The following is a 27031-nucleotide window of genomic DNA, read 5'->3' on the forward strand; positions in this document are numbered from 1 at the left end:
CTGTCTTTCAACACAGACTCGTAGTCCTGCACCTATTGATAAAAACTTCCAATCTACCTAGTAGTGGGTTTAGCCTATGTCCCAATTTGTTTTATATAGAAGCGGTATAGGTATATTGGTGATTGAGATAGATGGGCTGTTCTGGTTATTCTTACTTCGTCGTTCTCTCACGCGACTATGTGTAAAATGCTGATGGATTCCTTCATTTTCGACGACATTGGGCAGTGCGGGAAGTATTATATAGAACTAGCCGTACCAGGGCTTAAAGGGCCCAATTCCAGTACGATACTCGCTGGTCTGTATGCATCAGATATCTATCCCGAGACGAGGTTGGCGTAGGCATTAGTTCTGGCTTGGTCTTAGGCTGGGGTGGACAGGGCATGTTGCCCTTCGGCGCTTGCTGAAACCGGCTGAGGTGCGTATAGGGAACCACAAGTGACTTTGCGCTCGCGCATTGTTCTTGCTGGCTTGGTTGGATCTTTCGAGAAAAAGCAAACATCAATCCACAAAATAGCGGTCACCTTCTTGGAAGGGTCATGATTGGGAAGGTTCCCAATGAGGTTACCTATGCCCAGATCAACGGCCTTCTCGCAGCGATCCCACTTCCCCAAAAGGGTGCTCTGCGGGTGCAAAACTGCGTGACTTGGACGAAAGACGCCATTTGGAAACTTCAGGAGAACGGTCTGGTAGAGAAATTCGACGTCGGCCAGTTCATGGACGACTCGCTTGATTTCGCGGATAAACGCATTCGCAGCCCCGAGTCTACGCCTACCAGCATTAATTATACTGCTCGGCGTATGTGATTGCGGGGCGCCTTGGATCAGATTGTCTCGATACTGTCACGCAAGGTCCAGGCTCGGAATCAGATGTTCTTTCCCTCGCCATAGCAGTTGCGGCTCGTCCAGTCGTCTCCAGAGAGTTTGTTCTGCTCTGAGTTCATCGTCATATCTCTCCATAGCATCTTCCAATCCATCATACCACTCTGGCCGATCTATCTGACCGTAGTGTGCCTTAGTATACTCCCAGTATTCTGGGTACCAGCCGCCAAATTGCCAATCAACGATCGCAGAGACTTTCCCATTGTCCACCATGATATTCCGCGGGGCGATATCAACGTGGGTGAAGCAGCTTCGATAGTGACGGGAGTGGCATTCAGTGACCTCTGGGCCAAATACTTCGTTGCAGTCCTCGATTGGAGCGTTCGCACGAAGGTATGAGTGGAACCCTTTATGACTCGTAAACGGGCCGAAAGTACAAGATCCGACTCGGTGATCCATGGCCTCGCCTAAGCTTGCCGATGCAACCATTCCTTCTCGCGGAGGTTCTAGTTTTCGGAGCTGGCTGATGTAGCCCGCAACCTCAGCGATGATGTCTTTCTTCTGGTCTTGCGACAGGTGACCATGGTACCATGCTGCCTCGAGGTTCATTCCACGGATATATTCCATTTCAATATATAGATCACCATCGTGATAGTGCGTGTTGAAAACTTTAGGAACAGGAATTGATGTGTGCTCAGCGACATATTTCAAGGCTGCTAGCTCCGGACTGGCACAAGGTCCTTTGATCATTCTGTTAGGGCTTGCTCGGACTCCACATGGCCCAACTACCCCAAAGAGTTTCTTGCCAATCCATAGTCGGAGTGGGAGCAGATAAGAGGTTGCGCGGTAATTCCCCTCATTTGCCATGGCTTGCTTGGCTTGGCAGATGAGTTTCGCGGTAACAATCAATGTTCTTGTGTATCATTGGCAGTGTCAAGCTGCGGAGAAAGGCGGATGAAGAGCCGATCAGGACCGCGCTGGGGCCTATGGCTAGGGTGGCTCTCGGGCCAAGCTATTTCTTTTGTCCGACCTATTCCACTATACACAGAACACTGTACTCTCAGAGAAGAGAAGCGTGCTATCCAGGATAACGGTCGATCGTGTAGATCCTTGCAGCGGTTAGCCGCGGGGGGGGAGGTTAGGTGACACCGATCTAAGCCTAGTCTCATAAAAGCGGCAGCTAAATACGAAAGCCGGTACGGACAAGCTCAAACATGTAGAGTACTACGGTTTGGATACAGGACGCTGAAGTGCAACTAATTTATGTATTGAAATGCAAGAGATAACATTAAATACATTATCCCACCATAGACATGCTCCAGTCCAATTCTAACCAAAATACAAATGTTCATATCAACGAGTCAGGGTATGCAAACTCCAAATCACAATACAAGGTTAAACAAGACATCATTGCGAAGAGAAAGGGACAAAGCAACAAAGCCAACCAAAAAGAGGAGCGATGAGATTTAAAAAAAAGTAACGCACGGGTCTGGTTGTCTGTGTCTGCCATGAGTATATCTGTACAGCTGTGAGGGGAAGATGGAGAGGGCAATACAGGATGACGAGGATATATAGAGATGATAGGATGTAATACATGAATTCTCGCTGTGTTCGGGGAATCTAATAGAATGAAAGGGAGATGGTGCCTCGAGCACTGCATCTCTTGCTGTAAAACATCAACGTAGACAAATGTATAGTCGATGTGCAGTATGCAATCAGACAGGGTCAGCAAGGCCGTCTCCCTCCGGCCGCTCCCAATAGAGCGAGAACCGGAACGTGTCGAAGTGATGGCAACCGGGCAAAACGCCAGAGCGGGCATTTAATTGCCAGACTCCTTGGGTGCTAAAATGGGAAACAGTCGTCTCCGGGACGAGATTTCAGACCAGAGTGAGTTTGTGAGTAGGGATCTCACCGGTTGGCACACTAGCCCCCGGGGTCATATTGTGCGGGTATGTTGTCAGCAGCGACAGAGCAACCCGCATGAGCGCCGAGTGGTTTTCACCCGCTAATGATCTGCCTGGCTCCCTCTTTGCCCAGAACACCGGGCTCAGTCGGCTTGGGACTGCGGTCACGGCCCTTCTTCCGACTGAAGAATGATAGCATGCCATTGGCTTGCTTGCTCTTGTCATCACCACTGTCCATCCCATCAGCGGGGGTGGAGTTATGAGCCAGCTCACTCCAGCTGCCAGCTTCATTTAGGACCATTTGCACGCCTCCACTTTTGCTCATTTGACGGGTGGCACCGCGGTGGCGATTGTTGGGGGTAGGGGTCGATGGAAGGACGGGGCAGGCGGCGGTTGGAAGGACGGGGGAGGCGGGGGTGAAGGTGACATGCGGCTTGAAGGGGAAGAAGGCTGGCCAGTCGCGGGTTCATTGGGATCGAGTGTCTCGCTGACTGTTGTCATGTTTTCACTCGGTGGAGCACGGTAATACGAGCCGTCGGCTTGGATGGGAGATGTATTTTTAGGGTCGGGCTGTGAGAATTGCCGGGCATGTACGGTTGGGTTGGCTGGGGTTGTAGTGTTCCCTTGTGTTGTTGTCGCGATTGGAAGACACTCCTCGGGATTTCTAGAAGAACACTGTTAGTACAAGTGGACATAGGTCTTGAACGGAGATAAACCCACGATACGGCCGCAATAGCTTCCGCGGCATTGCCTTGGTAGCTAGTCAGGGTGTAGTCGAACGGTTCGAACATTGTTTCAATCAGACGATGAAGCTCATCATCCCGAATTTCTTTCGCAGTTGCATCGTCCCTTAGTTCAGCGCGCGGCTTTTGCCTGCGGGCTCTGGCCTCCAAGGGCGCTTCTTCAAGGAGGAGCTCCTCTAGATCGTAAGTCGCATCAAAGTTGGTTTTGTCGCTTGATGGGCGGAATACTGGCGGGATCTGCTTGCGCTCCAGGGCATCAAAGTCGATTTCGGCGAAGAACATGTGCGAGGTGTAGGACTCAAACCCGATCGCCCCGATTCGTTGACTCCGATCTTTTTGCATCAATGCTCCCAGCGCCCGCAAACAAGCTACTGATACTGCAGGATTGGTGACGTAGTATTTTGGCTGCGCCTTCTTGATGTTTTCGCTCAAGGTTTCTTGGCTTCGGCCTTCAAACGGTCGCTGCATGGGGGTTAGAAGGGAAAGTAAATGGGAAATGAATCTCTCATACCTTATTGTAGATGCACTCGTAAAAGGTGACACCTAATGACCACCAATCGACCTCAAACGTGTAACCACTTCCTTCGTACACTTCTGGGGCTAGGTAGGCCAAGGTCCCCGATTTGCTTGTAAGAGGCTTCCCCGGTCGGTAATCGGAAGCCACGTTCTGGAAATTCAAGTTAGCTGAAGCTGATAAAGATGCTCTCCATGCAGATAGAACTCACAAAATCAGCCAAGTGAACATGCCCATCGGAATCCAACAGGACATTGTCTGGTTTTAAATCGCGATGAATGATACCCTGCGAATGGATGTACCTCAGAGCACACCCCAATTCCGCCATCCAAAACCGCACCGCATCCTCTGTGAAACATTTTCGAGAGATATGGAATCGAAGATCGCCGCCGTTCATTAAATCAACCACAATGTAGCTTTCAACTCGGTTAGAGAGGAGCGATAAGGGTCAACTCAAGGATACTCACATGTACTCCATATCCTGGAAACTGTATCGCAAATTGCAAAGGAATGGATGGTTCAAGTGCTCGAGCATTCTCCGTTCACGAATTATATTCCGTACACTTTCCGAACGGACCACTGTAACGAGTGTCAGCTATAGCTCTCTCAACACGGTGGCTTTGAAGCTCCGACACACCTTCCTCTTTGCGGATATATTTCAGGGCAAACGTAAGGCCTGTGTCCTTCCTTTCAACGATCCGCACTTTTCCAAATGCGCCCTTTCCAACGACACGCAGGAGCCGGAAATGATTGAGGTTGACTGGTAGAGGAAAAGCGATCAGCATGTTATTCGAAATAATTCTCGGTGACCCAGGGAGTCCCGAAACTGTGCACCCCAGTTCCGGTCCAGTAAACCTACCTGCATCGTTGCAAGACACCGGTTTCCCTTGAGTGTTTCCCATGTTGTGAGGATAGACCGATGGTCGAAGTAATTAAAGTTGACTAGTATCTTGCTAGCAACATCACACTCGTCCCAAAATCCCTCCGGTTGAATGGTGATCGCGTCAACAGCGGTAGTCGGGCAATCCACGAGTGGATAAAGGAAACAGATCTTCGGCGAATATCGAGCTTAAATCGCAATTTCCATGAGAGGTGACTGAATTCCAAAGGTAGAATAGAATGGCCGAGCGGGGGGTCAAATGTTTCAGAGTCGGCGAAGGATATCGGTGCAGGTCCAGATGTAAATTTTTGAGATCTAGACAAGGCTAGATGAAATATGAAGGCCACCAGAACTTATGGAGAGAAGTAAAGAAGATCCTGGGGTTCCAAGCCTGCAGGGTATGTATATCAAGAAAACGTGAGGGCCCGGGAGCTCGCCAAACACACCGATATCGGGTTTGATAAAGAACCACGCCGAAAAAGAAAAGGTGGAAGACAAGACAGAAAATCGAAGAGATAAATATGTCAAATTGACAATACCAAGAATATGACCACTTCGGGAAGTGAAGAGATGAAAGAAAGGGGATGAAGCGGGTGAGCGGTCTGGGAGAAGTGGCAGTAAGTGCGGGCCAATCACGCGTGACGCGCAAGAAAATGGGGGAAAGGGGGGATACCTACGTGAAGTGGTAAGTGAAATGGTAAATGAAAAGACAAATGAAAGAAAAAAAGGCTTTTAGTTCCGCTATGCTTGTTCTGGTCTTGGACGCCGTGCGATCTACACTGTGCTACTACTCTTCAAGACTAGTTGTTTTGTCGGATACTGATATTGCCGTCTTGTGGAATCGACTGATAACATGCTACGGAAACAGTTGCAGAAATATTGAACTTCCATATATTCCACCCTCCCCTCCCCTCCCAACCTTCAAGTCTTTCTGAATATCAAGTTCAACATACGGCATACGGAATGTGAGGTGGAGAGCATATAGCCCTGGCCCAGTTCGACCCGCTTTGGTTGATGAGCGGAGGCTACGATATCCACAGAATGCACAGACTTTATTAATTCGGTGACTTGTCCATTCTAATCCTAGACGAACATCTTGGCGATCAAAATTCAATTTGAAACAGTGTTCTCTATTGTTTTAAGGGGAGAATTGGTCTACGAGATTGCTATATTGCACAGTACGATGTATGTACTTTAGTGTGCCCTACGCCCTACCCTCTCTTTGTGAGACTCTGTGCCACTTCTGATATCACCTTCCAGGTTCTATGTCTCATTCCTCGAATATCAATTTAGAATATGAATATCCCTAACTAATTGGATCATAGGTTGATCGAAGAAATAGTGTATAAGCATGCCGCAATCGACTGATCATAGTTTGCCACACGTGTGAGATGCCTATTTCTCCCGAATTCTCGTGGCCGCCACGTTATTATGGACCGCCCTGGGCCGCAATGCATCGTTGTCTCGGGAACTGTCGTATCGAAGGGCCCTGGAATGCCTTTAGAATATTCGATGTTCGATTTGGTCCCTCACATGCAAGACCACGCAAGGAGCGTTGTCGGCTACAGTTGAATCAATTCTAGGCGGGTCTTTTCGCATTCGCTCCACTAAGGCGCAGAGATATGTCTGGACACGTACGAAATGAATATGTTTGTCTAACACCTTGACTCTATTGAGTGGTTCCGTTTCACCAAACTTGACATGTGGGCGCAGTCAGCTGGTGCAAGGGTTCTAAACCCCTGTCAAATGGGAGCCCAGCAACTAACAACCTTGAAACATTACGGGGCACAGTAAGCTTATGAAATTGAAATTGGCGATGCTTGTAACCTGGGCATTGGGTAAAGCATACAAAGAAATCAAGCGGCGGTTTCAGTCTGCTATTTCGACTTTCCAGAGACATTTGAACCTGGGATGAAGCTGTTTGTACTATTTGTATTATATTATATTATTCGTATTACTATATTCCCGAATTTGTGATCAATAGAGAGTGTACGGAGTATGTATCAGATCATTCAACTCTACGTGGCCTCTTTGTGCTGGGATCTGTCTCAGCGCAGACACAAGATAGGAGATTTTGAACGACTAGGTCCTTTCATACGCATTTTAGTCATAATTCATGTGACCGAGAGGTGATTATTGTCTTACCCATACACAATGATACGCAGATGAAGACTTCCCTGCTAGCGTGACTAGTGCATAGGGGTTTTACATATGCGAAATCGCCCAAGGTACAGTAGCTCTTTGGCCTGTGAGCGCTTATATGACAATATTGCGGCTCCGGGCCGTTACATGGCACAAGCCAAGCACGGTTGTCGCCCCAAAGATCCTAGGGCTGTACTTAGCGCCTCTGGTAGCATATATATAGCAATTGAGAGATTTATGGTGATGAACACGAGAAAATACCGAGTCTGCAGCTAGTGCATCTCGAATTGAATCAGGGGATCGACCAATTTACATATAGCCTATCAACATCACGCCATCCATGTTCCCCTGAGCAACACTTGATACAAGAGCTTTTCTTGCGCAGCCCAGACATCGAGCCACTATGCAGCCGTGCGAATGCTCGACCTGTCCGGCAACAAATAATGCCCACTGCGGGTCATCTAGCACAGCGAGGTACCCCGGCATATCAACCGTTCCGAACGGTTTGACGTACCGATCCTGTAGCCAGTACTTTACATCCATATTTAGGACATGCTTGGTATCTGCATCGCGATGGTCACAGTTCTCTGTCACCTCAAAGCTGCGAGCCACCGCCCTAAGGACAGCCTTTACTGAAACATGCCCAATATTATCTCCATCAACCCGACCAACAAAACAAACGTCTGGGCTGTTATAACGTGCTTGGCGTTCAATGCTAAGATATAGTGGCTTGCTGGGCGGGTTTGGTCTTGCCGGGCCTACCCAAGGATCATGGGGCCCTGAAGATATAGTATACGGCTGTTGCGAAACTTGAGCTGGAACCGAGAACCGGTCCCTGTCCGTGTAGATAGCCCCACCATAGGATGAATGAATAGAACCATCTTGGTGGACACGGAGATTAGCATAGAACGAATCCCTGCAAGCTAGGCGGACGGCATGCATTGAGGGCTTCATTTCCAGCAGCAATGACGGAATGACCGAGTATCGTCCATTTCTCCAGCCAATGATCTGGCGTGAAAGAATTCCTTTCTCTTTGGTGACACCAGCACTGTCACTAGCATCGACACCCACGTGCACTGCTGCTAGCAGATCCACAATCTCACTATATTCGACCGAACTTGCAAAGGTTCGGTTGATAGTAGCACACATTTCTTCCAGCCAGGCCTCTTGTGCAAGATCAACTGATATGCAATGCCGTACGTTCCAGAATTGTGTATCCGAAAGAGTAGCGACAAGAGCAATAACGATAGCTAGGGTAGTTGTACGGAACCGGGCTAGGCCCTCAGTAAGGTCATCGTCGTACGCATCCGCCATCCTACGCCGTGGATTTCTGACCTCGGTGAGAATGCTGCGTGTTGCGATCCTGCTGTAGCATGGAGCAACATGGTCGGCAAGTAGAGGGAAATAAATGGCTGCTAGACTTCTCTCCACTGCAGAAACTTGACGCTGCGAATCTTCCCACTCGATTATCCCACAAATATCCTCTTTTATAACGTCTCGGACATTCTCCAGATGGTACGAGACTCTGATCCGAGTCGCAATTGAATGACGGATGTACTCAAAGTCCTCCTGCAGACATTCTGGGTCGATCAGATAGTGAGGTCCAAGGCTGTGGTATAGCATGGGGCCCACAGTGCTGCGTGTGTAATGATAAACCTGGTTGCAGTCCTGGGTTATTTCCTCCGCTGCGGCCATCAAAAGGTCCGTTTCCTCACTCCCACCAAGAACAAGCACAATGCACCTGGGGCCAGGTGGCTTAGGTCGCGGCGGTGCTCCATCCCAGACCTCAATAGGCCCAATGAAATATCCAACAAGTTTCAAGCAGTTTGCCGTGCGGGCGACCAGGCCACTGCGCGTAAAATACGGCTGTGTGTCGCCCTTCGCGATCCACCTCAGGAGGCCAGCAACCATGTGTATCTCGGTGACCGGAACCTCCGATCCTTTGACATGCATTTGCCTCCGAAGTCACGATGCATCGCCGACTGGAAGACCTAGCCGCTCCGTACTCTCCGTAAAGAGTTCTGGAAGGCCCCGCGTAGCGCCCTCATTGAGAATGCGCTCGTAGAGGCCATCGTCCGTCAACTGACTCAGTAGAGAGTCCACAAGCAAATTAGCACCTTTGAAGATTGCGGGTGCTAGGAAATTTGCAAAGAGTCTGACCGCAGTTAGACCAGTGCACTCATGGCCCAACGCGCAGAGAGTGAGTCCTACGAGCTGAGTGCTCTGGTCGCCACTGAAAGCCTCTTCTGCATTTGGGATTTCGCACCTCACCGGGCCATGATCGCTTGTCAATATGTGGACTTGGGAATTATTGAAGCTTATGCTGGGACCGAGGAGGGTTGCTAGCCGATTGCTTAGAACATGATTGCTTGAGGGCCGCATCAGGCCCACGTAGCGAGAGAGAATATATTTCACTCCATCTAAGCCTCCAAGCCACCCAGCCGCTGTGTATGCTGCCGAAAGTGTTGATATCACGTCCGCGGCGCCGATTTGAACCTGTTGCAATGGCCCGGCAGTAGTCGTGAAAACAAGTGTTGCCATTACGCTGGTTTCGTTAAAGTTCACAGTAACGAGCGCAACAGCTAAGTTGACCGAGACTAGCGTCTTAAGGCCCTGGCCACCTGTTGCGATCGGACTGAGAGAGCTTTAGCGTTGCCTCAACACAGCCCGCGACACAGCCTCCACAATCGCCAGAACTGCAGATAACCCGGTCAGGGTCCTCGGGTTCATCAATAGCGGGGCAAAATGATTAACGCTCTAGGGCTGTTTTATCGGTATTAGATCAGCAACACTACCTACCTACTTACCTAGGTACCTACTAGGTAGGTAGGTAGATAGGTAGCGTAGGTACTTCACTCAACTACTACATGCGTCCCTTGATCATCAGGGGCCATAACTTTACAGACTATCGCACCATTTCTGTGGCCTCCGGAGCTACCTGGTTAATATTAACCACGTATCTTTACCGTAAGATCCACTGCGGTTGCTTCCCAGCACATGTCTAAATAGTCATGCACCACACTTCGGCATCTTATTAGAATATACTAGGGTGCTTGGGCAACAGCTGGAAGCTAGGAATTATGGGTGGAAATGCAGCTGCTTATGGCTTCAGTGGCAGTTACTTTTGGTGTCATTTTCACAGGTCATTACATTCTACCTAGGTAGTTGTAAATGTCACGGATGTTGCAGACCTCAGAGTACGTGGGTGTAGAGATGTTAACTCGGTCACGGGGTAGCTCCTTCCCAGGTTTGGCTTCCTCAATTTCGCTGCCATTTCTCGTTAGACCTCGCCATTTCTTCATCCTCGTCTCTCTCTCTCCATCACTCTCTCAATCATTCACCATGGAGAGCTCTGAAACCCCTCGGTCGCTGCTGCAGCGCCCAGAGAGCTCTGGCATTGATGTTATAGATTTCTCCTTCGGCAAGCCCTCCTCACACAAGCCCTCGTACTCGCGAAACCTGACCAAGCAACCTGCCATCCCCCATCCTGCAATTGATAATTCCCAATCCTCAAGGGAGCATGTGGGAGAGGGGGCAGGTCGCAACCATCAACTAGCCAGGCCAGACACGTATGTAGATGATCCAGACTGATCCCACACAGATGAACACCAGTGTTCACAATGGACTAACTTGTTCTCTTGGGTTCAGGCCTCTCAATCTTCGCAGCGTTGGGAAAGAAGGAATTCCCAAGGCACCTCTCCCCCTGAGACAACCTGTGTTCCCACAGCCACCAAGGCAACTATCCGCTGCAGCTGAACCCAGCAAAGAGAGCGGCAGTCGACCCACACCTGTAGAACTAGGGCAACCAAGTTTCGGACAAGAACAGGGGACGATTGCTTCCCGACCGAACGAGCCCACCAGGGCTGTTACCCCCAGAGGGACTATCAGCCCTGCAGGAAGGGCCGTTGAGCAGAGTCAAGAGCGCGTCATTGACACCGAGAAGACGGGTGAGGTTAAGTCTGCCTTGTCTGAGCCAACTCAAGTGCAACATCTTCACAGAGAGAGGCCTGATATTCCGGAGAACCCAGGCTCTCGTGTGCCCCTCAAGCCTATACACAATCAGCTTCAGCCGTCGAAGCGACGCCGTGCTCCCGAAAAGGACACAAATTCGAAACAGCATGCACCGCCTGTCGGTGACAAGAACGGCGTTCAGCTCAGTGAGGATGACCTATTCGAGCTTCTCATCACAAGAATGAGACAGCGAGAGGAAGGCGAGCAAGCGGCTGCAGCTATCCAACGGCAAGTCACGAATGAGAACGTGGCTTTGAAGGAAGAGAATCTTAATCTGCAGGACCGGCTCAAAAGGTGCCAAGCACAGCTCGCCAAAACATCATCCGAGTCAAGATCTCAGCGCGCACAAATAGACAAGTGGAAGGCCAAACTTGGCACATTCAAAGGTGTCCTCAATGAACTCGGGCGTGAATATGGTGCAGTCCGGGAACAAGCCAAAGAGTTGAAAGAAGCCACTGCGTCCCTTGATAAAGAGAAAAGCGAGATCCAGCACAGTCTGGAAGATATTAGGTCGAAAGTTTCGGAAAGTGCAGAAACAATTCAAGACCAACGCAAGCGACTTTCAATTTCCGATGGGACGGTTGCCAGCTTGAGGGAAGCCTTGGACCATTCAGAGACAAGAGGCGAGTTAATCAAGGCCCAGCTATCCAATGAGAAAAAGCGAATCACGACTCTAGAGACCTACATCCAAAATGAGTCTCAGAGCCAGTCACGATACCTGGCGCTTGTCAGAAGTGATCAGCGCAAGATGGCTGAAAAACTTGACTCTGCCTGCGAACTGTTCAACACATCTCTCGCTAAATCCCAGGATAATATCTTGTCAAAACTGGGTCCAGTGATTGAAAGTTGTCTCAGTTCAGTTCAGGGGTTGAAAGAACAGTGCTCTGCCGAGACCATGAATGTCCAAGACTTCACCAACAGTGTTCATGAGGCGACATCTCGGTAAGTTCTGTGGAAGCGCAGCAAAGAACAACACATATTGTAGACTCACTATGACCCTAGTTTCAACTCCTTGGCTGGACAGGTTACAAGCGACGTCGAACGAAGCACGGAAATGAGCAAAAATGTGTCCCAAGCCGTGCAGGAAACCCTTCAAGCGATCGAAGGCAATCTCGGTCCGCACTCATCACTTTTCAAACAGCTTTCCAATAGCGAGAGTTGCTACGGAAATTTGCAACAACAGCTTCAGATTGTTGGGCCAATGCTCGACAGTCTCGGTGGTTCTATCAAGGCCGTGGGAATAACAGAAACAGACCTTGTGCGCGGGTTGGAAACCTTCGGCCAGAAACTTTCCGAGGCTCGAATTCCAGCTGGGAACCCCGTTCTCGAGATGGAGGTTTCCAACAAATTTGCGGAAAATACGAGGTTGCAACTTCAGCTGCAAGAAATCTCGACTGAGGTTGAGTCACTTCGAGAGCAACTTGCCAACAAATCATCCGAGAATCAACACCTTCAGCATGCTTTGGCCGAGACTGTTGCTAATGAACAGGCATCTAAGAGTCAAAATGCTAGGCTGGAAATTGAGAAGACCGCGTTGCAGGTTGAGCTACAGTTGCTCGAGCAAAGAGTCCGAGAAGAGCTGAGTGCCACAAGCATCAAATGCCAGGATCAGATGAAAGCTAAATTCGAAGAACAAGTCCAATATCTTGAGGCAGAAATGATGAAGCAAGAAACAGACGTCAACAACCTCCAGACGAAGCTTGCAAACGTCCGAAGCTCTTTGGTAAGCCGGACCGTGCCCTATGAGACAATGGTTAACTAACAGTTGTGGAGACCGACAGCCAAAAGGCAGCCGAGGATGAGCGGTTGAGAAGAGCCACCATTGTAAGCGATGCCGAGCATTTCCCTGATGTGCTGTACTAATAAGCGCAGCTTGAGGAGTCACAGAGACGAATCATGGAGCTGAATAACGCTTGCTCAAAATACATCGCAGAGGCCAAAGCTCATGAGGCTGAATCAAACGTATTGAAAAGCTCTGAGGCTGGTCTCTTATCGGAAAAGGAGAGGCTTCTTGAACAGCTTGAACAAGGAAAAAGAAACGCCATAGAGCTCGAAGCTAACCTGGGGCTGAAGACTGAGTCTGTTGCGCTAAAAGAGAAAACAATACAGGAGGCAGAAAAGAGGGCTGAGGTGCTCGAGCTGGAGACGGCCCAGAAAACTGAAGAGCTTGCAGCAATGAAAGAAAACCTCGCCATGCTAAAATCACGGTCATCGGCTTTGGAGAAGGTGGGGGAGGAAGCTGATGCTGAAATAATCTCACTCCTCCGCCGGGCCCAAGAGGCTGAAAGTTGGCAAGCGACCATAAGAGAAGGGTTTGCGAAGGTGATCGATGTACACCCTGATGAGCCTTTCGAGCAAACATGGCAGAAACTGGAAGACATCATTCAGTCCTCGCTTGCTCAGCCGCCCATGACTGGCGATACATTTTCCACGAAGCCTCACGGCACGGGACATATGGAGGCGACTAAGTGCAGCAATGTTTTACCGGACCCAAGGGACACAAAATATGAAAACATCTTCGAGGCCAATGACTCAAATAAGGGAGCTCTCAAGACCGCCGGGAATGTGGAAACTGATGGACCTCTAGCACCAAAGATTTGTAGCCCCCCCGAAGGCGTTGAAACATGGTGATTGTGTTGGCTCCCGACCGAAATTCGCAGCTAGTCACGGTCATATTGTTCCGTTCTCAAGTCTCCATGACAGACTTTCACGGGAGAATAGCCTGTCGGTTTTCAATGATCCAGCTGAGCTCGAAATGCTCTTTATGTCAACTCCAGATCTCCCGGGATCGTTAGCACCAGACGATGCTTCCAAAAAGGCTCAAGAACACAAAAAGGTTCTAGCTGAGCCCCTGGAAATGAGTGGAGAACTCAGTGAACCTATCCCTGCAGTCGGGATGCAACGACCCAGCACCGACAACAGCAAAAGCGAAAGGTCGCAGTCGGCTCCTGAAAAGACTAACGGTTCGTTTGTTGATAAATGTGCCAAGGATGAACAGCCCAACACCAAGCGCAAAGTAGTCAGCTTCGAGGGAACGCGTATTATCACCCAAACAGAGCTTGGCAGAAGCCGACGAATGTCAGATGCAACCGACAACAGCTCTGGAAGAGAGTCCGAAAGTAAAGAAGTAAAGAGAACCCAGCAACGAACTTACAGCCGTCTTCGCCAGTCTGTAGCACAGGAGGAAACTTCAATCGAGACAACTACAGAGATACAGCCTGCCAACAAAGCTTTGGTGGGAAAGTCTCTACAGGGCCCAACGGACAAGACTGAACAATCTTCAAACCCAAACCCAAAGCCACCGAAGAGACCACGAAATGCTGCCGATGGCCCAGAGCGACGACTGAGCCCGAAGGGTTTGGCTTCGGGTAGCAGTAGGGGGAACACAGCCGGCCAAGCTAGCACTATGCGAGGCCGAGGTAAGCGCCGCACTCGAGGTAAGATGCCTGATGATTTCCTATGGTAGCCCAGCTAACGGTTAAAAGGAGACCGCTACAGCCAGCGCTTCAGCCAAGACGCCGGCTGAGCGGTCAATGTGAGGGGACACCAAGAAAGATGCCCTTCCTCCATTATTATACTCTAACCATATTGAGCGAATGCTCCATATTCTTTTCATCGGAAACAAGGTGCGCGACAGTCCACAGCTATTCAAGTATTGATTCGGAAAAATATGTTGTTGTCATGAACGGATGGGCGAAAAGAGCCCTAGCATGATTCATGCTTCGGAAGGCGATGAAGTGGAATGTTGTATTTTAGTTTTATTGAGTTACCCAAAGCTGTATTGCTTTTAACGCCAAACACAATGCTCCAACAAAAGGAGGTTTACCGCAGAAAATCCAAGAAACTGGGGAAATCACAATTTCCCTTGTCTCCTGTAAAATAATGTACACACAGGGCTCGTTTCCCTGACACACTTGTCGCATTTCCCTAATCCGTGCAAAGTCCGAGATATCGTTCGACGGCGTATCTGGATGGCGATTGCAAATAAATGGAAAAGGCCAAGTTCGATTGGAGCAAAAGAAGAGACCGAAATCGAAGTCGTCATCGCGGTTGAAAGGCAGGCGGACATCTCTCAAGGCGCACAACAATCGAATTGGAAAAGGACCGAGCAGAATTCAGATCCAAAGTCGAGTAGCTTATTTATTCTTTCCACCCTTGGTCGCCTCAAGGAAAAGCACCTGCTTCTTAACGACAGGGTCGTACTTCATCATGCTGAGAGGACGGTGTACACGGGGCCGGATCATTGTGCGGTAGTAACCCGTCATGGCCATAGAGATCAACCGGACGGCAATGGTACGGGACTTCGCTGTGTCGGGGAAAGACGATGTTAGCCATCGGCCGCAAAAGAATCCGGGGGTTCTTGGTTTTCGTTGTCATCGCCGGTTTCGCATTTCCAATTGCGGCATATGACATGACGGATGGATCGTGCGACTGAGTTCTCGGGTTTCTCGTTCCACGTACCTTTTTTAGCCATCTTGGGCGGCGTCTCGGGGTGCTTGGTCGAGTTGTCGCTCCGAAACAATTTCGAGGTCGGAGTTGATTGCTTCCCGTAGGTCACGTGGATATTGCTTAGTCATTGCTCTTTTGGGGTGACAAGTTCGAAGTTGTGATGATTTTGAATTTGCTAGCCATGAACGCGTCAATTTATTATCATCGAATGCGAAATTGATAAAGGTTAATAAAGCCTCTTGTCTTTCGCCGTTTATTCGATAATAGATGGCATCTTGGGTTTTGCAATTAGCTCCAGTCATCGTGGTAGCTTCTACTATGTTCGGTCATATACTGATGTTAGCAATCCTCGTGGAACTAGCCAATTCAGCACACAGCGTTAAATCGCTTGCTTGGTGAGATTAGTAGGATATTGATTATTGGTTGCCTTCATAGTTCTGAATTTCCCTGAATATGCGGACTGGATACTTCTGTGGGTTTGTGGCGATCTATCGAATTGAAGCGTTTTCATATTACGACCAGATTCTACTTTCGTCAGACCAATTTCTAAATCTGGAGTAGGGCGTAGGGAGCTAATGTCTGCAACTAAGAAAGTTCTGGCTAGCTTTGCATGATTGTCATTTACATCACAGCATCGCCGATGTGACGCTATACAAGGGTCTTCAGGGGCTGAACCCCTTCCCCACCTGGCCATTCAGGGACAATTTCCAAAGATACCAAAAATCAGTCCTACTGGTGGCCTGATGCTATGTCTATGGTGGCTGAACAACGTTGTATCTGTGCCACTCAGGGTTAGTATGTCTCACATGTTGCAGAACTGAAGTATGGACTGAAGGATCAACTGCATAGCCGAAACTGACAAAGTAATATGAACTAGTATGTGAAAAACAAGCATGTGGTGGAAACTAGCGCCGGTGTTTCCGGAGGTAGTATTTACTAGTCGCTAATTGTATAGTCCTTCAGGGACCAAAACAGTTGATAAAGGGTCACTTGTCCGGCCGCAAAAAGCAAGAATCATCTTTTCCCACATCTCAACCCTTCTACTAGCAACCATGATGACCCACAGCCACTTAATCCCCTTCGCTCTCTTTGCCTTGTTTGGCACAGGGCTCGCGCAAACAGTCGATGGCTCCAAATTCAACAAGCCAGACGGCGGTCCACCAGGAAGCTACTTCGCTGCTGGCTCGTCTATTCCCGTCGCTGCTTTGCAGAGCGCTGCTGCAAAGGCTCGCACTCCTGTGCCAGATGCAACCTATCCTATCAATGGCGATAAGGGTGCTAAGAAAGTTACCATCCACAGCGACTGGGCTAAGTTCGACAAGGTAGATACTCTTACTGGTCGGTTAATTGCAAGGTCCGCATGCTTATGAAATGAGCCATAGGGTGCGGCATATGTTTGGATAGCGGATATGGACGTCGACTGTGACGGCATTGACTACAAGTGCAAGGTACGGTCACTATTATTGTCTGTCTGAGATGTTATTGCTGACCCGATGTTCAGGGAAACCCGGATGGTCAGCACCAAACCAACTTCGGAGCTTTGGCTGCGTATGAAGTGCCGTTCTTTGTGATTCCCGACAGGTTTGGAACCAAGTACGCGAAGCAGCTTCCTGGAAACAACGTTGGTGCCGTTATCTGGTATGGTTTCCTACCTCTGTAAGATATCTCAGCGGCGCCTTGTTCTAACCCAAAAGCTAGCAATGGAAAGATGTTCTACGGAATTTACGGAGACTCCGATGGCGATACCCCTCAGGTCATCGGCGAGGCCTCATGGTTAATGGCCCGGACCTGCTTCCCTAATGATGACTTGAATGGCAACAGTGGCCATGGTGATGTTGATGTGACCTGTAAGTTTGCAACCTTGGCACATCTAGATCCGTATTCTGACAACTACTAATCTAACCAGATATCCTCTTCACTGGCGACGACTCAGTGCTCCCCAGCAGCGCTCTCAACAAGAATTATGTCACCAACTTCACCACTCTGCGCTCTATGGGAGATAAGCTTATGACTGCTCTTGCGAAGAACCTCAAGTTGGTAGATGGAGGTGATGGAGGTTCTCCAACAACTACGGCTGGGTCCAACCCTACTAGCGGGTCTTGTGAGTGGGAGGGACACTGTGCTGGTAAGAATTCTTTTCCCCATACTTTTCTTTACTTACTAAGTAATTTTCCAGGTGCTTCTTGCAAAGATGAAAATGATTGCTCCGATCAACTAGTCTGCAAAAGTGGAAAATGCGCCAGTCATTGATCGAAATGGTTAGACGGCAGAGATCTGTAGCTTTCACAATAGCTATAAATGCCAAATTTTTCCATTAGATAAGACTGAGACTCTACTTCAGCTCTTGTGGTGGAGGTCTTTTGCTTCGATGCTCTATAGTCGATAAGGCCGCTATAACATGTAGAGATACATATATACCCTTCAGGTCTTCGTCGATCTCGATAATCACTAAAAGAAGGGTCGTTAGCAATTCTAACAGACCTGGCTGCCAGCCCTATGCTCCGTTATTCCATGTCAGTGTCTGATTTTTCTAAGCTTCTTCATCACTTCCTGTCCCATATTCAGTGGCCCAAAACCTGGTTTGATGCATAAGCCAAGCCTACGCCCAGTGATATACCTCTCACCGGCAACACTGAAACAGTCATCTACACAATGCTACCCCGTCTTCGTCGACGGTCAATATTGTCTGAAGAAAAGATGAATGCCAAGGCTGGGGTGCGCGGGGAGAAGACATACCAAGACAGCGCTCCGGTGAATGTGGGCATTTATCGGGGACACAGTACTTGGCCATCAGCCGCTCACATTTATCTGCCAAGGTTCAAGGCCACTTCCATGATCATGTCTTGATTTCCCCAGACAAGGTGAATCCTCGGGCTTGTCATGAACTCAGCGCAGTGCATCCTCGCGGGTTCATTTGCTCAACACTTCAGCTTCCCCACAATTTAACTCAATTCTCCAGTTCTCCATCTCCTTTGCTTTTTCCCCTCCAATTTCCCCCACACTTTTGGATTATATACGTCAATGAGCGCCCTTATTTCGGGGAAATTGTCCTGTATTAGCCACTAGCTGTTCGGAGAAACCATTTTCGTCCGGTAAGGTTGAGGTCGAGGGTGAAAATGGTCGATGTTATAAGAGCGAAACACCTGCGTCTCAGTCCAGCCAGGCTATCGCTCTCTCAATTGTCCTACTAGCACATCATGGCCTTCCTCACGAAGGTTTTGCTGGCCAGTGTCGGGCTGCTTCCGGCAGTTCATGCAGCTTCGAGCACTTCTTCCGCGGCGAATGCTCAGTACACGCTTCCCTTTGACTCAATGGAAGGTGTCACCATGATTCCTAACGTGGAGAACCCCAAAGCAGTTGATGCGCAAGCTGTCTGCCCGGGTTACAAGGTCTCAAACGTGAAGCATTCATTACGGGGCTTGACAGCTACTCTGTCGATGGCCGGAGAACCATGCAACACCTACGGCACCGACATCGAGTCTTTGTCCCTTACAGTGGATTACCAGGCGAAGGATCGGTTGAACGTCCAGATCATCCCGGCCCACATTGATGCAACCAATGCATCCTGGTATCTGGTCGATGAAGATGTCGTTCCGAGGTCGCAGGCCTCCAACGGATCCGTCAACGCCAGTGACCTAACTTTCTCGTGGTCCAACAGCCCATCTTTCAACTTTGAAGTGTCCAGAAAGGCAACTGGCGATGTTCTTTTTAGTACGAAGGACACCGTTCTAGTTTACGAGAACCAGTTCATCGAGTTCGAAACATCCCTGCCGGAGGGCTACAACCTCTACGGGCTAGGAGATCGTGTTCAGCAGTTCCGGATTAAGGAGAACCTTACCTTGACCACCTGGGCAGCTGATGCTGGAAATGTCATCGACGAGTAAGTATCAAAGGCAGCTCATGATCCATGTCTACTACATGGGAGACCTGGCTGATTTTGCTCCACCAGGAACTTGTACGGTACTCATCCATTTTATTTGGATACCCGCTACTACACTGTCGACAAGAAGAGCGGCGCTCGCCGTATGGTCAAGCCTGGCGAAGGCGATCCGATCCAGGATTATGCTGCATACTCCCATGGTGTGTTTCTGAGGAACGCCCATGGACAGGAAGTCATCACAAAGCCGGATAGCTTGGTATGGCGTACCCTGGGTGGAAGCGTTGACCTCACATTCTACTCCGGTCCTTCCCAGGAGGAGGTCACCAAGAACTACCAGATCAGCACGATCGGGCTTCCTGCAATGCAACAATACAGCGCCCTTGGCTACCATCAGGCCCGATGGGGATATGCTAACTGGTCTGTAATGGCTGATGTGGTTGCTACTTTCGAGAAGTTTGAGATTCCCCTGGAATACATGTGGTATGTCCTGCTTTTAGATGCTAGGTTCTTGGTGACCTATCATATTCCTGTATAGCATGCCCTTTACTTACTTTTTGAAAAATGATAGGGCCGACATTGACTACATGAATCAGTACCGTAATTTCGAGAACGATCTCAACACTTTCCCATACGAGGAGGGCCAGGAATTTCTCGAGAAGCTGCACCAGAGTGGACGTCACTTTGTTCCGATCATCGACTCTGCCCTCTATATTCCCAACCCTCAAAATGCATCGGACTCGTAAGTGCCCGTAGCTCGGTCATCCAGTCCTACGTTTTGTCAACCCATTGTTAATCCCAATCTCATCTTAGGTATCCTACCTTCGATCGAGGTGTCGCAGCAGATGCTTTTATCAAGAACCCCGATGGCAGCCTTTATATCGGTGCTGTGTGGCCTGGCTACACGGTCTTCCCTGATTGGAACTCTCCCAGGGCTGCTGAGTACTGGGTCAACGAGCTTGAACTGTGGCGCCAGAAGGTTCCATACGACGGTATCTGGATTGACATGAGCGAGGTTGCCTCGTTCTGTGTTGGCAGCTGTGGAACCAACATGCTGCACCTGAACCCCGTCCATCCGCCATTCCTTCTTCCAGGAGAACCTGGAAATGTGGACTATGGCTATCCGGAAGGTTTCGCGGTCACTAACACCACCGAGGCTCGGGCTATTGCCGCCGCTGAACGCCGTCAGGTTGCTGCCGCCAAGGAAGAATCCGATGGCAGCCAGCCCTCTTCAGTCTCAATCCTACATCCAACCGTCACCCCTGGTTTCCGCAATATCAACTACCCTCCCTACGTGATTAGCAATGTGCAAACTGGTCATGATCTTGCTGCCAAGGCAGTTTCTCCTCATGCCACCCACTCGGATGGTGCTGTGGAATACGACGTCCACAATCTCTGGGGTCACCAGATCCTCAAGGCCACCTACGACGGCATGCTCCGGATGTGGTCAGGAAAGCGTCCCTTCCTCCTTGGCCGTTCCACTTTTGCTGGCTCAGGGAAATGGGCAGCCCACTGGGGTGGTGACAATGAGTCCCGCTTTGCATCGATGTACTTTGCAATCCCCCAGGCCCTCTCATTCTCGCTCTTCGGAATACCTATGTTCGGCCCCGACACTTGTGGTTTCTCGGGTAACGCGGATTTGGAACTCTGTAGCCGTTGGATGCAGCTCTCGGCTTTCTTCCCCTTTTACCGGAATCACAATGTTCTGGCTTCTATTCCTCAGGAGCCATACCGCTGGGCGGCTGTAATTGAGGCTTCGAAGAAGGCAATGGCCATCCGCTATGCTATTTTGCCATACTTCTACACCTTGTTCCACCTTGCGCACACTACCGGTTCTACGGTGATGCGGGCTCTTGCATGGGAGTTCCCTGACCCTGCACTTGCTAGCGTCGACACACAGTTCCTCCTAGGTCCATCGCTTATGGTGGTCCCTGTCCTTGAACCGTTAGTTGATTCCGTGAAGGGAGTGTTCCCTGGTGTCGGTCATGGTGAAGTCTGGTACGATTGGTACACACAGACAGCCGTCGATGCTCAGCCTGGTGTCAACACTACAATCGCAGCGCCCTTAGGCCACGTCCCTATCTTTATGCGAGGAGGATCCATCTTGCCAATGCAAGAACCCGCCTTGACCACTCAGGCTGCGCGCAAGACACCGTGGGCCCTCCTGGCTGCTCTAGACAAGAACGGTACTGCATACGGCCAACTCTACCTAGATGATGGAGAAAGCCTCGAACCCACCGAGACTCTGAATGTCAAGTTCAAGGCCGGCAAAACTCGCCTCACTGCCACGGCAACCGGCACTTGGGTTGAGTCGAACCCGCTCGCTAACGTGACGGTGATGGGTGTGTCGAGTGTGCCTTCAAACGTGACTTTTAACAACCAGCCGGTCCAGTCCTCGTCGGTTCAGTATGATGCCACCGCCCAGGTCCTGTTTGTCGGCGGCTTGCAGAATATGACTGCACATGGTGCGTGGGCGAAGCCCTGGACTCTGCGGTGGTAAGATGTGTCAGAGAAACAGTGTATGGCTGCGCGATCAAGGTTAAGTGCTTCCATTCGGGCGTCCGACGAAACTTTGTACAGGTTGATATGCATTGACCATGTCTTTTACTCTTCTATCTACTGTACTTGCAGTCAGCTATACTCATTTCCTCTTTGTGAACAAGTCAGTAGCCACACGTTACTTTAACTAGTAGTTATTCAAGCCTGGATAGCTCCGGGGAACGACAGGTAGTACCTGGGAGCGTTGGTTACTACACACCAGAGAGGCCCTCTACGACCACCTGTCTAAAAAGCCTAGTGGTGCGCCCAGGCATATCCTTCACAGAAAGGAAAAATAGAAATAGAAATAAAAAAAGTAAGAATAAAACACTAAATGTGACGAGCCGGATCTACAAGCAAAGCAAGATGCGAAGCAAGTGAGTACTTCATTCAAGATACTAAAGACGGGGAAGAAAGAAAGGAAGCAAGATCTGGCGAGCTCTCTGAGAAAGCCAATGAAACCTAGATCAACGCAAACAATGCAAACCCGACTTCTTCTCGCTTAAGCGAGGCAAACGATTAAGCAAAAAGAAAGCAAACAAATCTGACAGATCTGGCATGCGACATCAGGTCGTGACAATAGCCAAGAAGTGGCAGAGGAAATCCGCTAGTTACCTATGTTGTTGTAACTAGGTAAAAGATTAAACTTTCCTGAAATAGGGGTTTAAAATGGCAGAACTTGCAGAAGTCATAGGCGGTATATAAAGCGGTGTAGTCCAGTCCCACCGTATGTGCTAACTCCATATGGAAGTTTTTTAACCGGCAGCCGTCGCCATAATCTGGGGGTGTCCGGGCCGGGAGATGGGCCGGAAGGGTAAGCCGAGTCATTGTACAAACGTAGGTATCTTTTGTATGACTTCACCATAGAAAAGAGACATGCATACGTCATAGGCACAATATGTTGCTGTTTACAACCTTTACTGCATGTATCTTCCTCAATCCTCTTGTTATTGCAGCGCAGTTTATTGTGGCAATTTTGATTCATACAACATAGGTGACTGAAAACCCTTCTTCTCAATTCTATGTATGTAACCGTTCTATCTATAGACGGTGTAAGTGGAAAATGTTGGGACTAATTTGCCATCCAATCATGTGATGGTCCCAGAAGGCGTGCTTGTTTGTTGGGTTTGTTCCCGGTCACCTGAGAAATCACCTGAGATACCAGAAACGACTAGAATGCGGGGAACATCCGGGCCGAGCAGCCAATTGGAGAATAATGCCTCAAGCGTGCAGTGGCAATGACTTCATTGCCTGCAATTTCTGCCATTCCTCTAAATAGAATAACCTATTAGGGGAAAGGAAACGTAAATGTTTCCAGGGGTCACTTGATCCATTTGCGTGATATTACCTAAAATTTCGCTTTGCGTCGGGGATATGCTAACTCGATTCGGCCATGCCTTACGTTGGATGATCAAATCTGAGTCTAGAATCCCATCTTTTTACGTGATTTCACAAGGATCGCCAAGGGATTCCATCCAATTTTCGATCTCATGCTGGCAACGCAAGTTGGGGTTGGACCGGATGGCGTTATAATGATCTACCCGTGGAACTCCCCCGCAAAATCTTCCAGGGTTTATAAAGGGATAAGGATTCCCCGGACTTGAGAGCCAACAGTACAATTCAATTCCAAGGCTTTTATCCCGCTTTACTTCCTCGGGTACCTTATTCCAAAAAAAAGGAACTACATTTCCATATGTGAGTAATGCAAGTACCTCCCTACACCTGACAGTTACTTATACAAACCTTAGTCAATGATCCAGGGTCAACCGTCCTTCACAATGACTATCCAATTCGAGCGCTCATCAAAGGGCTGGAAGTGCGAACAATGCGGACTCCCCGGAGTGCGTCTATCCACAAACTCAGGCTCAGCGTACTACAAATGCGTCCCATGCAATCGCTCCTTGGGCCCTTGCCCTTGCACCACACCCGGAGCCAGAACCACCTCGACGTGTCCGTGTGGTGAAAGCGATGCCGAGTCATCAGGGGAGGATGAGGTGCCTCGCGGTCTCTCCATGATTTCTTCGAAGAAGCAAACATTCAACCCACACAACCCGAACCCAGGGTTCGAGGAGGACTGGGAGGCCAATTGCTCTCCGGGCTTCATGGTCTCGAGATTCAAGGCCCAAGGCCGGGAATTGCTTATGTGGCCTTGAAAATCATGCATTTTGGGATTTTGGGAATAGCGAGCATTGTTTAATTTACCAAGTGTTTACACTCGATCGTTGCCTCTCAAGGCGACGCTAGGATTCTCTCGAGTAAAAAGTTCATATATATCACTAATAAGTTTGAGATTACAATGAAGAACCCTTTAGGTATCTACCTATCAACAGAGATCAGAAATCCACGAATGCAGACATAGACCAGTAAGAGTTAAATGTAATTCATTAACTATCTATTACGACTTCGGTGCGATCAGTGAGGGCAAATGAAGTCTTATATTCGTATTGTGTACAGGTTATATATCTGCTGTCTTGTCGCCTTGTTCCACAGATACTGTTGGGGTTATAGGCACATCAGCGCATTCAACTTGAATAACATGATGCTCAATCTCCTTGTCAGAAACCCCAATCACAACTGCACTTAATTGATGGCCGTATAAACACCCCGAGTCCAGTCCAATCCCATACTTGCTTCGCTGTAAACGACGCTTTGCATCGTGTCCAAATATCACAGTAGTTCTGGATGTTTGCATCTCTTGCCACCGGTCCCATTCCACAATCCAGCTTTCTTCTCCAGAAGCTTCAGCCGGTATCAATCCATCCTTATCGCCCGATCCACAGACAAGGCTCCGCATATGCATTATAGCATGTGGATCCTGCTCTTCAAGTGCGACACTAGGCACGAGACCCGCATGTACGACAATTAAAGTGTCGCCGAGGGAGGATGTTGGGACACGAGGTAGTTTGACACGCAAGATCAAAGGCAAAGCAGCAAGCCAGTCGAGCTGGTGCTTTGAAAGCACCGATGCCGTATTTCGCGATGTAGAAACGCCGGTATTTGCAGCACGGCCGCTTTTGTCGGGAATCTCGGCATCTCGAGCATTATCCCCGGGTAGCTCGGTTTCGGAATTCTCAGGTACGGCAGGACTGCCTGTCAAGCTTGTGGGATGTACTGGACTATCCTTAGTGGCGTGGATGTCCGCGGCCGCGTTAAGAACTGCATTTTCGTGGTTGCCTCTCACGGCACTGGCGTCTAGCTTCATAGCCAGGTCGATGACACCGGCGCTATCGGGTCCTTTATTGACTAGATCGCCAACTAGTATCAGATGATCTCCTTTGTTTTTGTTGAAGCTGACTTTGTCTAGGAGGGCCTCGAGGGACTTTCTCATCCCGTGTATATCGCCTACAATGGCCAGGCGTCCACTGACAGGGCCATTTTCAGACGATGATGGGAACGGAATGTGGTTGTTTGGTAGGTCTGAAATGAAGGTGGTGATTGGAAATATCTTGTCGGAAGATTTTGTAGGCATCTTTTAGACTTGAAGCATGTGTTTAGTTGGGAGAAATGACGTCCGTTATATAATAACCCAATGCAGACTAGCGTGTTTCTGGTTCGGGCCGTCTCGTAGCCCTAGAGTTCCGAGGTTCTATATTTTTGCTTCTTTATCCAACTACGCATCTAGGCAAGAATCTCGCTTTACCTCACATTCCATTCCTTTGCTTTCCTTCCTAACTTTTCGGAATCACATATTTCTGTTTTGGCAGGCTGCTTTCGATACTGTTCGTAATTTCGGGATACAGCAGCTGAATGTCCTGCCCGCAACGCCGCTTACGTTAGTCAATGATTCCTCCATGTGCTATCTATCTACCTATCTAAGAAAGTAAGGAGACCGCAGACCACGACAGTTGAGAATGCATATAGTCACTTACGTTGATTCAACTACGAATCAAATGATGGATATCCAACTCAATATACGCAGTCCTGGGTGAGAGTGGTACATTACGGTAGAGAGTGTATAGTCCTGGGAAAAGGCGTTTGCAGGAGGACCATGCTGGGAGAAAGTACGGATAAGTACGGATATGAGGTGTATGATGACCAAGAGATTGCTTTACAAGGTAGTATGCACGTGGATGAGTGTGACTTGAATGCATATGCGGTGCAAACGGGTACATCGATATAGTCCAGAATACGGGTCTACATATCGGACTTGTTAAATCGTACACTTATTTTCAGTATTCTATACTCGATTTTTTATGCACAGAATGTCAGCGATTAACATAGAAAGAGGGTGGCTACGAATAACTAATCCCTAAAAAGAGACCACAGAAGATTTCTCAGGTGGGAGCTGTCTGGAATGCCCTTCTTTGTAAAAGGTAAGCGCCGTAAGCAATGTGCCAAGGCGAGTTGGAGATATTTCTCAACTGTTTTGAATATTTCGATTCTTTACAGGGCCAAAGGGGCCCAGAATCCATGTGGCCAAGGGGTAGGTCTATATAAGTGGCCCAACTCTATCGAGGCATGACGCTAATGCCGTTGAGATCGGCTATTTTGTACGATTTCCTAGGGGCGCAAAGAGATTGTTTCAAGAATTGAGAATTCTCTGAGATGCATGGTTCCATTTCAAATTCACGTTCTATCTAACGTTGAAATTGAGGATATGTTAAGTTGATTTGTCGCTTTATAGATCTCAACTTGTATCTACCTAATTAATACGGAACTTACCGGACCCTCCGATTGGAACGTAGTGGCACCAAAGAATTGCATCTTGGACGAAGTGATTCAACTAAGATTGCATCCCTTCACCTAAAGAGAATATCCGCAAATCAACGGACTACATCTACCGCGAGGCGTTTCTTGGCAGTCGTTTCATCTTTCCCATATTCTTCCGGACCGATCCTCTTCAATTTAATCTACCATTTGCTCGACTCCTTATTGGTCCGATCTGGGACGTAATGGGGTTTCCATTTTGCTTGGCTTCGTTTACCCTCCCCCGCTAGTGGTTCGGTCATCTTAGGCGATCTCCAGCCTTATACCTACGATTCCATATGTAAAAAAAGTGAAACAGCTCGATGCAGGCTATACGCCAAATGGTTCTGACCCGTGTCTCTACAACTATAAGTACCGGACATCTACTCACGATGTCCCCATTCTACCTTCACTATCCTTCAGTCTCTCCTTTTCCTGACACTTGCTGGATTCAAGTTGTCTATCCGTT

At 48.9% G+C, this 27031-nt stretch overlaps 11 protein-coding genes across 11 annotated transcripts; 5 read left to right on the plus strand and 6 right to left on the minus strand.

Moving 5' to 3' along the window:
- Positions 1-536: 536 nt before the first annotated feature.
- N7489_007670 (uncharacterized protein) lies at positions 537-803 on the plus strand (the record flags this gene model as incomplete). The annotated part of the gene is made up of 1 exon (XM_056713420.1): positions 537-803. The coding sequence occupies one exon, from the start codon at positions 537-539 to the stop codon at positions 801-803; it is 267 nt and encodes an 88-aa protein (XP_056567135.1).
- Positions 804-839: 36 nt separating this feature from the next.
- Positions 840-1685, minus strand: N7489_007671 (uncharacterized protein; the record flags this gene model as incomplete). Its single annotated transcript, XM_056713421.1, has 1 exon — positions 840-1685. One exon carries the CDS (start codon positions 1683-1685, stop codon positions 840-842), a length of 846 nt encoding a protein of 281 aa, XP_056567136.1.
- Positions 1686-2816: 1131 nt separating this feature from the next.
- N7489_007672 (uncharacterized protein) lies at positions 2817-4881 on the minus strand (the record flags this gene model as incomplete). Its single annotated transcript, XM_056713422.1, has 8 exons — positions 2817-3155; positions 3215-3386; positions 3443-3927; positions 3977-4132; positions 4191-4395; positions 4447-4558; positions 4617-4739; positions 4839-4881. The coding sequence occupies 8 exons, from the start codon at positions 4879-4881 to the stop codon at positions 2817-2819; spliced, it is 1635 nt and encodes a 544-aa protein (XP_056567137.1).
- A 2429-nt stretch (positions 4882-7310) lies between these two features.
- N7489_007673 (uncharacterized protein) lies at positions 7311-8912 on the minus strand (the record flags this gene model as incomplete). Its single annotated transcript, XM_056713423.1, has 1 exon — positions 7311-8912. One exon carries the CDS (start codon positions 8910-8912, stop codon positions 7311-7313), a length of 1602 nt encoding a protein of 533 aa, XP_056567138.1.
- Positions 8913-8966: 54 nt separating this feature from the next.
- N7489_007674 (uncharacterized protein) lies at positions 8967-9542 on the minus strand (the record flags this gene model as incomplete). The annotated part of the gene is made up of 1 exon (XM_056713424.1): positions 8967-9542. The coding sequence occupies one exon, from the start codon at positions 9540-9542 to the stop codon at positions 8967-8969; it is 576 nt and encodes a 191-aa protein (XP_056567139.1).
- Positions 9543-10343: 801 nt separating this feature from the next.
- Positions 10344-14538, plus strand: N7489_007675 (uncharacterized protein; the record flags this gene model as incomplete). Its single annotated transcript, XM_056713425.1, has 7 exons — positions 10344-10570; positions 10650-11954; positions 12015-12735; positions 12786-12836; positions 12885-13577; positions 13600-14449; positions 14498-14538. 7 exons carry the CDS (start codon positions 10344-10346, stop codon positions 14536-14538), a joined length of 3888 nt encoding a protein of 1295 aa, XP_056567140.1.
- A 610-nt stretch (positions 14539-15148) lies between these two features.
- N7489_007676 (mitochondrial 54S ribosomal protein bL33m) lies at positions 15149-15486 on the minus strand (the record flags this gene model as incomplete). Its single annotated transcript, XM_056713426.1, has 2 exons — positions 15149-15318; positions 15474-15486. 2 exons carry the CDS (start codon positions 15484-15486, stop codon positions 15149-15151), a joined length of 183 nt encoding a protein of 60 aa, XP_056567141.1.
- A 1027-nt stretch (positions 15487-16513) lies between these two features.
- Positions 16514-17711, plus strand: N7489_007677 (glycoside hydrolase family 75 protein; the record flags this gene model as incomplete). The annotated part of the gene is made up of 6 exons (XM_056713427.1): positions 16514-16783; positions 16844-16909; positions 16963-17099; positions 17160-17308; positions 17368-17586; positions 17638-17711. The coding sequence occupies 6 exons, from the start codon at positions 16514-16516 to the stop codon at positions 17709-17711; spliced, it is 915 nt and encodes a 304-aa protein (XP_056567142.1).
- A 947-nt stretch (positions 17712-18658) lies between these two features.
- On the plus strand, positions 18659-21838 carry N7489_007678 (glycoside hydrolase family 31 protein; the record flags this gene model as incomplete). The annotated part of the gene is made up of 4 exons (XM_056713428.1): positions 18659-19341; positions 19411-19821; positions 19910-20080; positions 20152-21838. The coding sequence occupies 4 exons, from the start codon at positions 18659-18661 to the stop codon at positions 21836-21838; spliced, it is 2952 nt and encodes a 983-aa protein (XP_056567143.1).
- A 1816-nt stretch (positions 21839-23654) lies between these two features.
- Positions 23655-24029, plus strand: N7489_007679 (uncharacterized protein; the record flags this gene model as incomplete). Its single annotated transcript, XM_056713429.1, has 1 exon — positions 23655-24029. The coding sequence occupies one exon, from the start codon at positions 23655-23657 to the stop codon at positions 24027-24029; it is 375 nt and encodes a 124-aa protein (XP_056567144.1).
- A 302-nt stretch (positions 24030-24331) lies between these two features.
- Positions 24332-25345, minus strand: N7489_007680 (metallophosphoesterase family protein; the record flags this gene model as incomplete). Its single annotated transcript, XM_056713430.1, has 1 exon — positions 24332-25345. The coding sequence occupies one exon, from the start codon at positions 25343-25345 to the stop codon at positions 24332-24334; it is 1014 nt and encodes a 337-aa protein (XP_056567145.1).
- Between the last annotated feature and the right edge of the window lie 1686 nt (positions 25346-27031).

This window comes from Penicillium chrysogenum (genome assembly GCF_028827035.1).
Source record: "Penicillium chrysogenum strain IBT 35668 chromosome Unknown utg000004l_segment0_segment0, whole genome shotgun sequence".
Taxonomy (NCBI): domain Eukaryota; kingdom Fungi; phylum Ascomycota; class Eurotiomycetes; order Eurotiales; family Aspergillaceae; genus Penicillium; species Penicillium chrysogenum.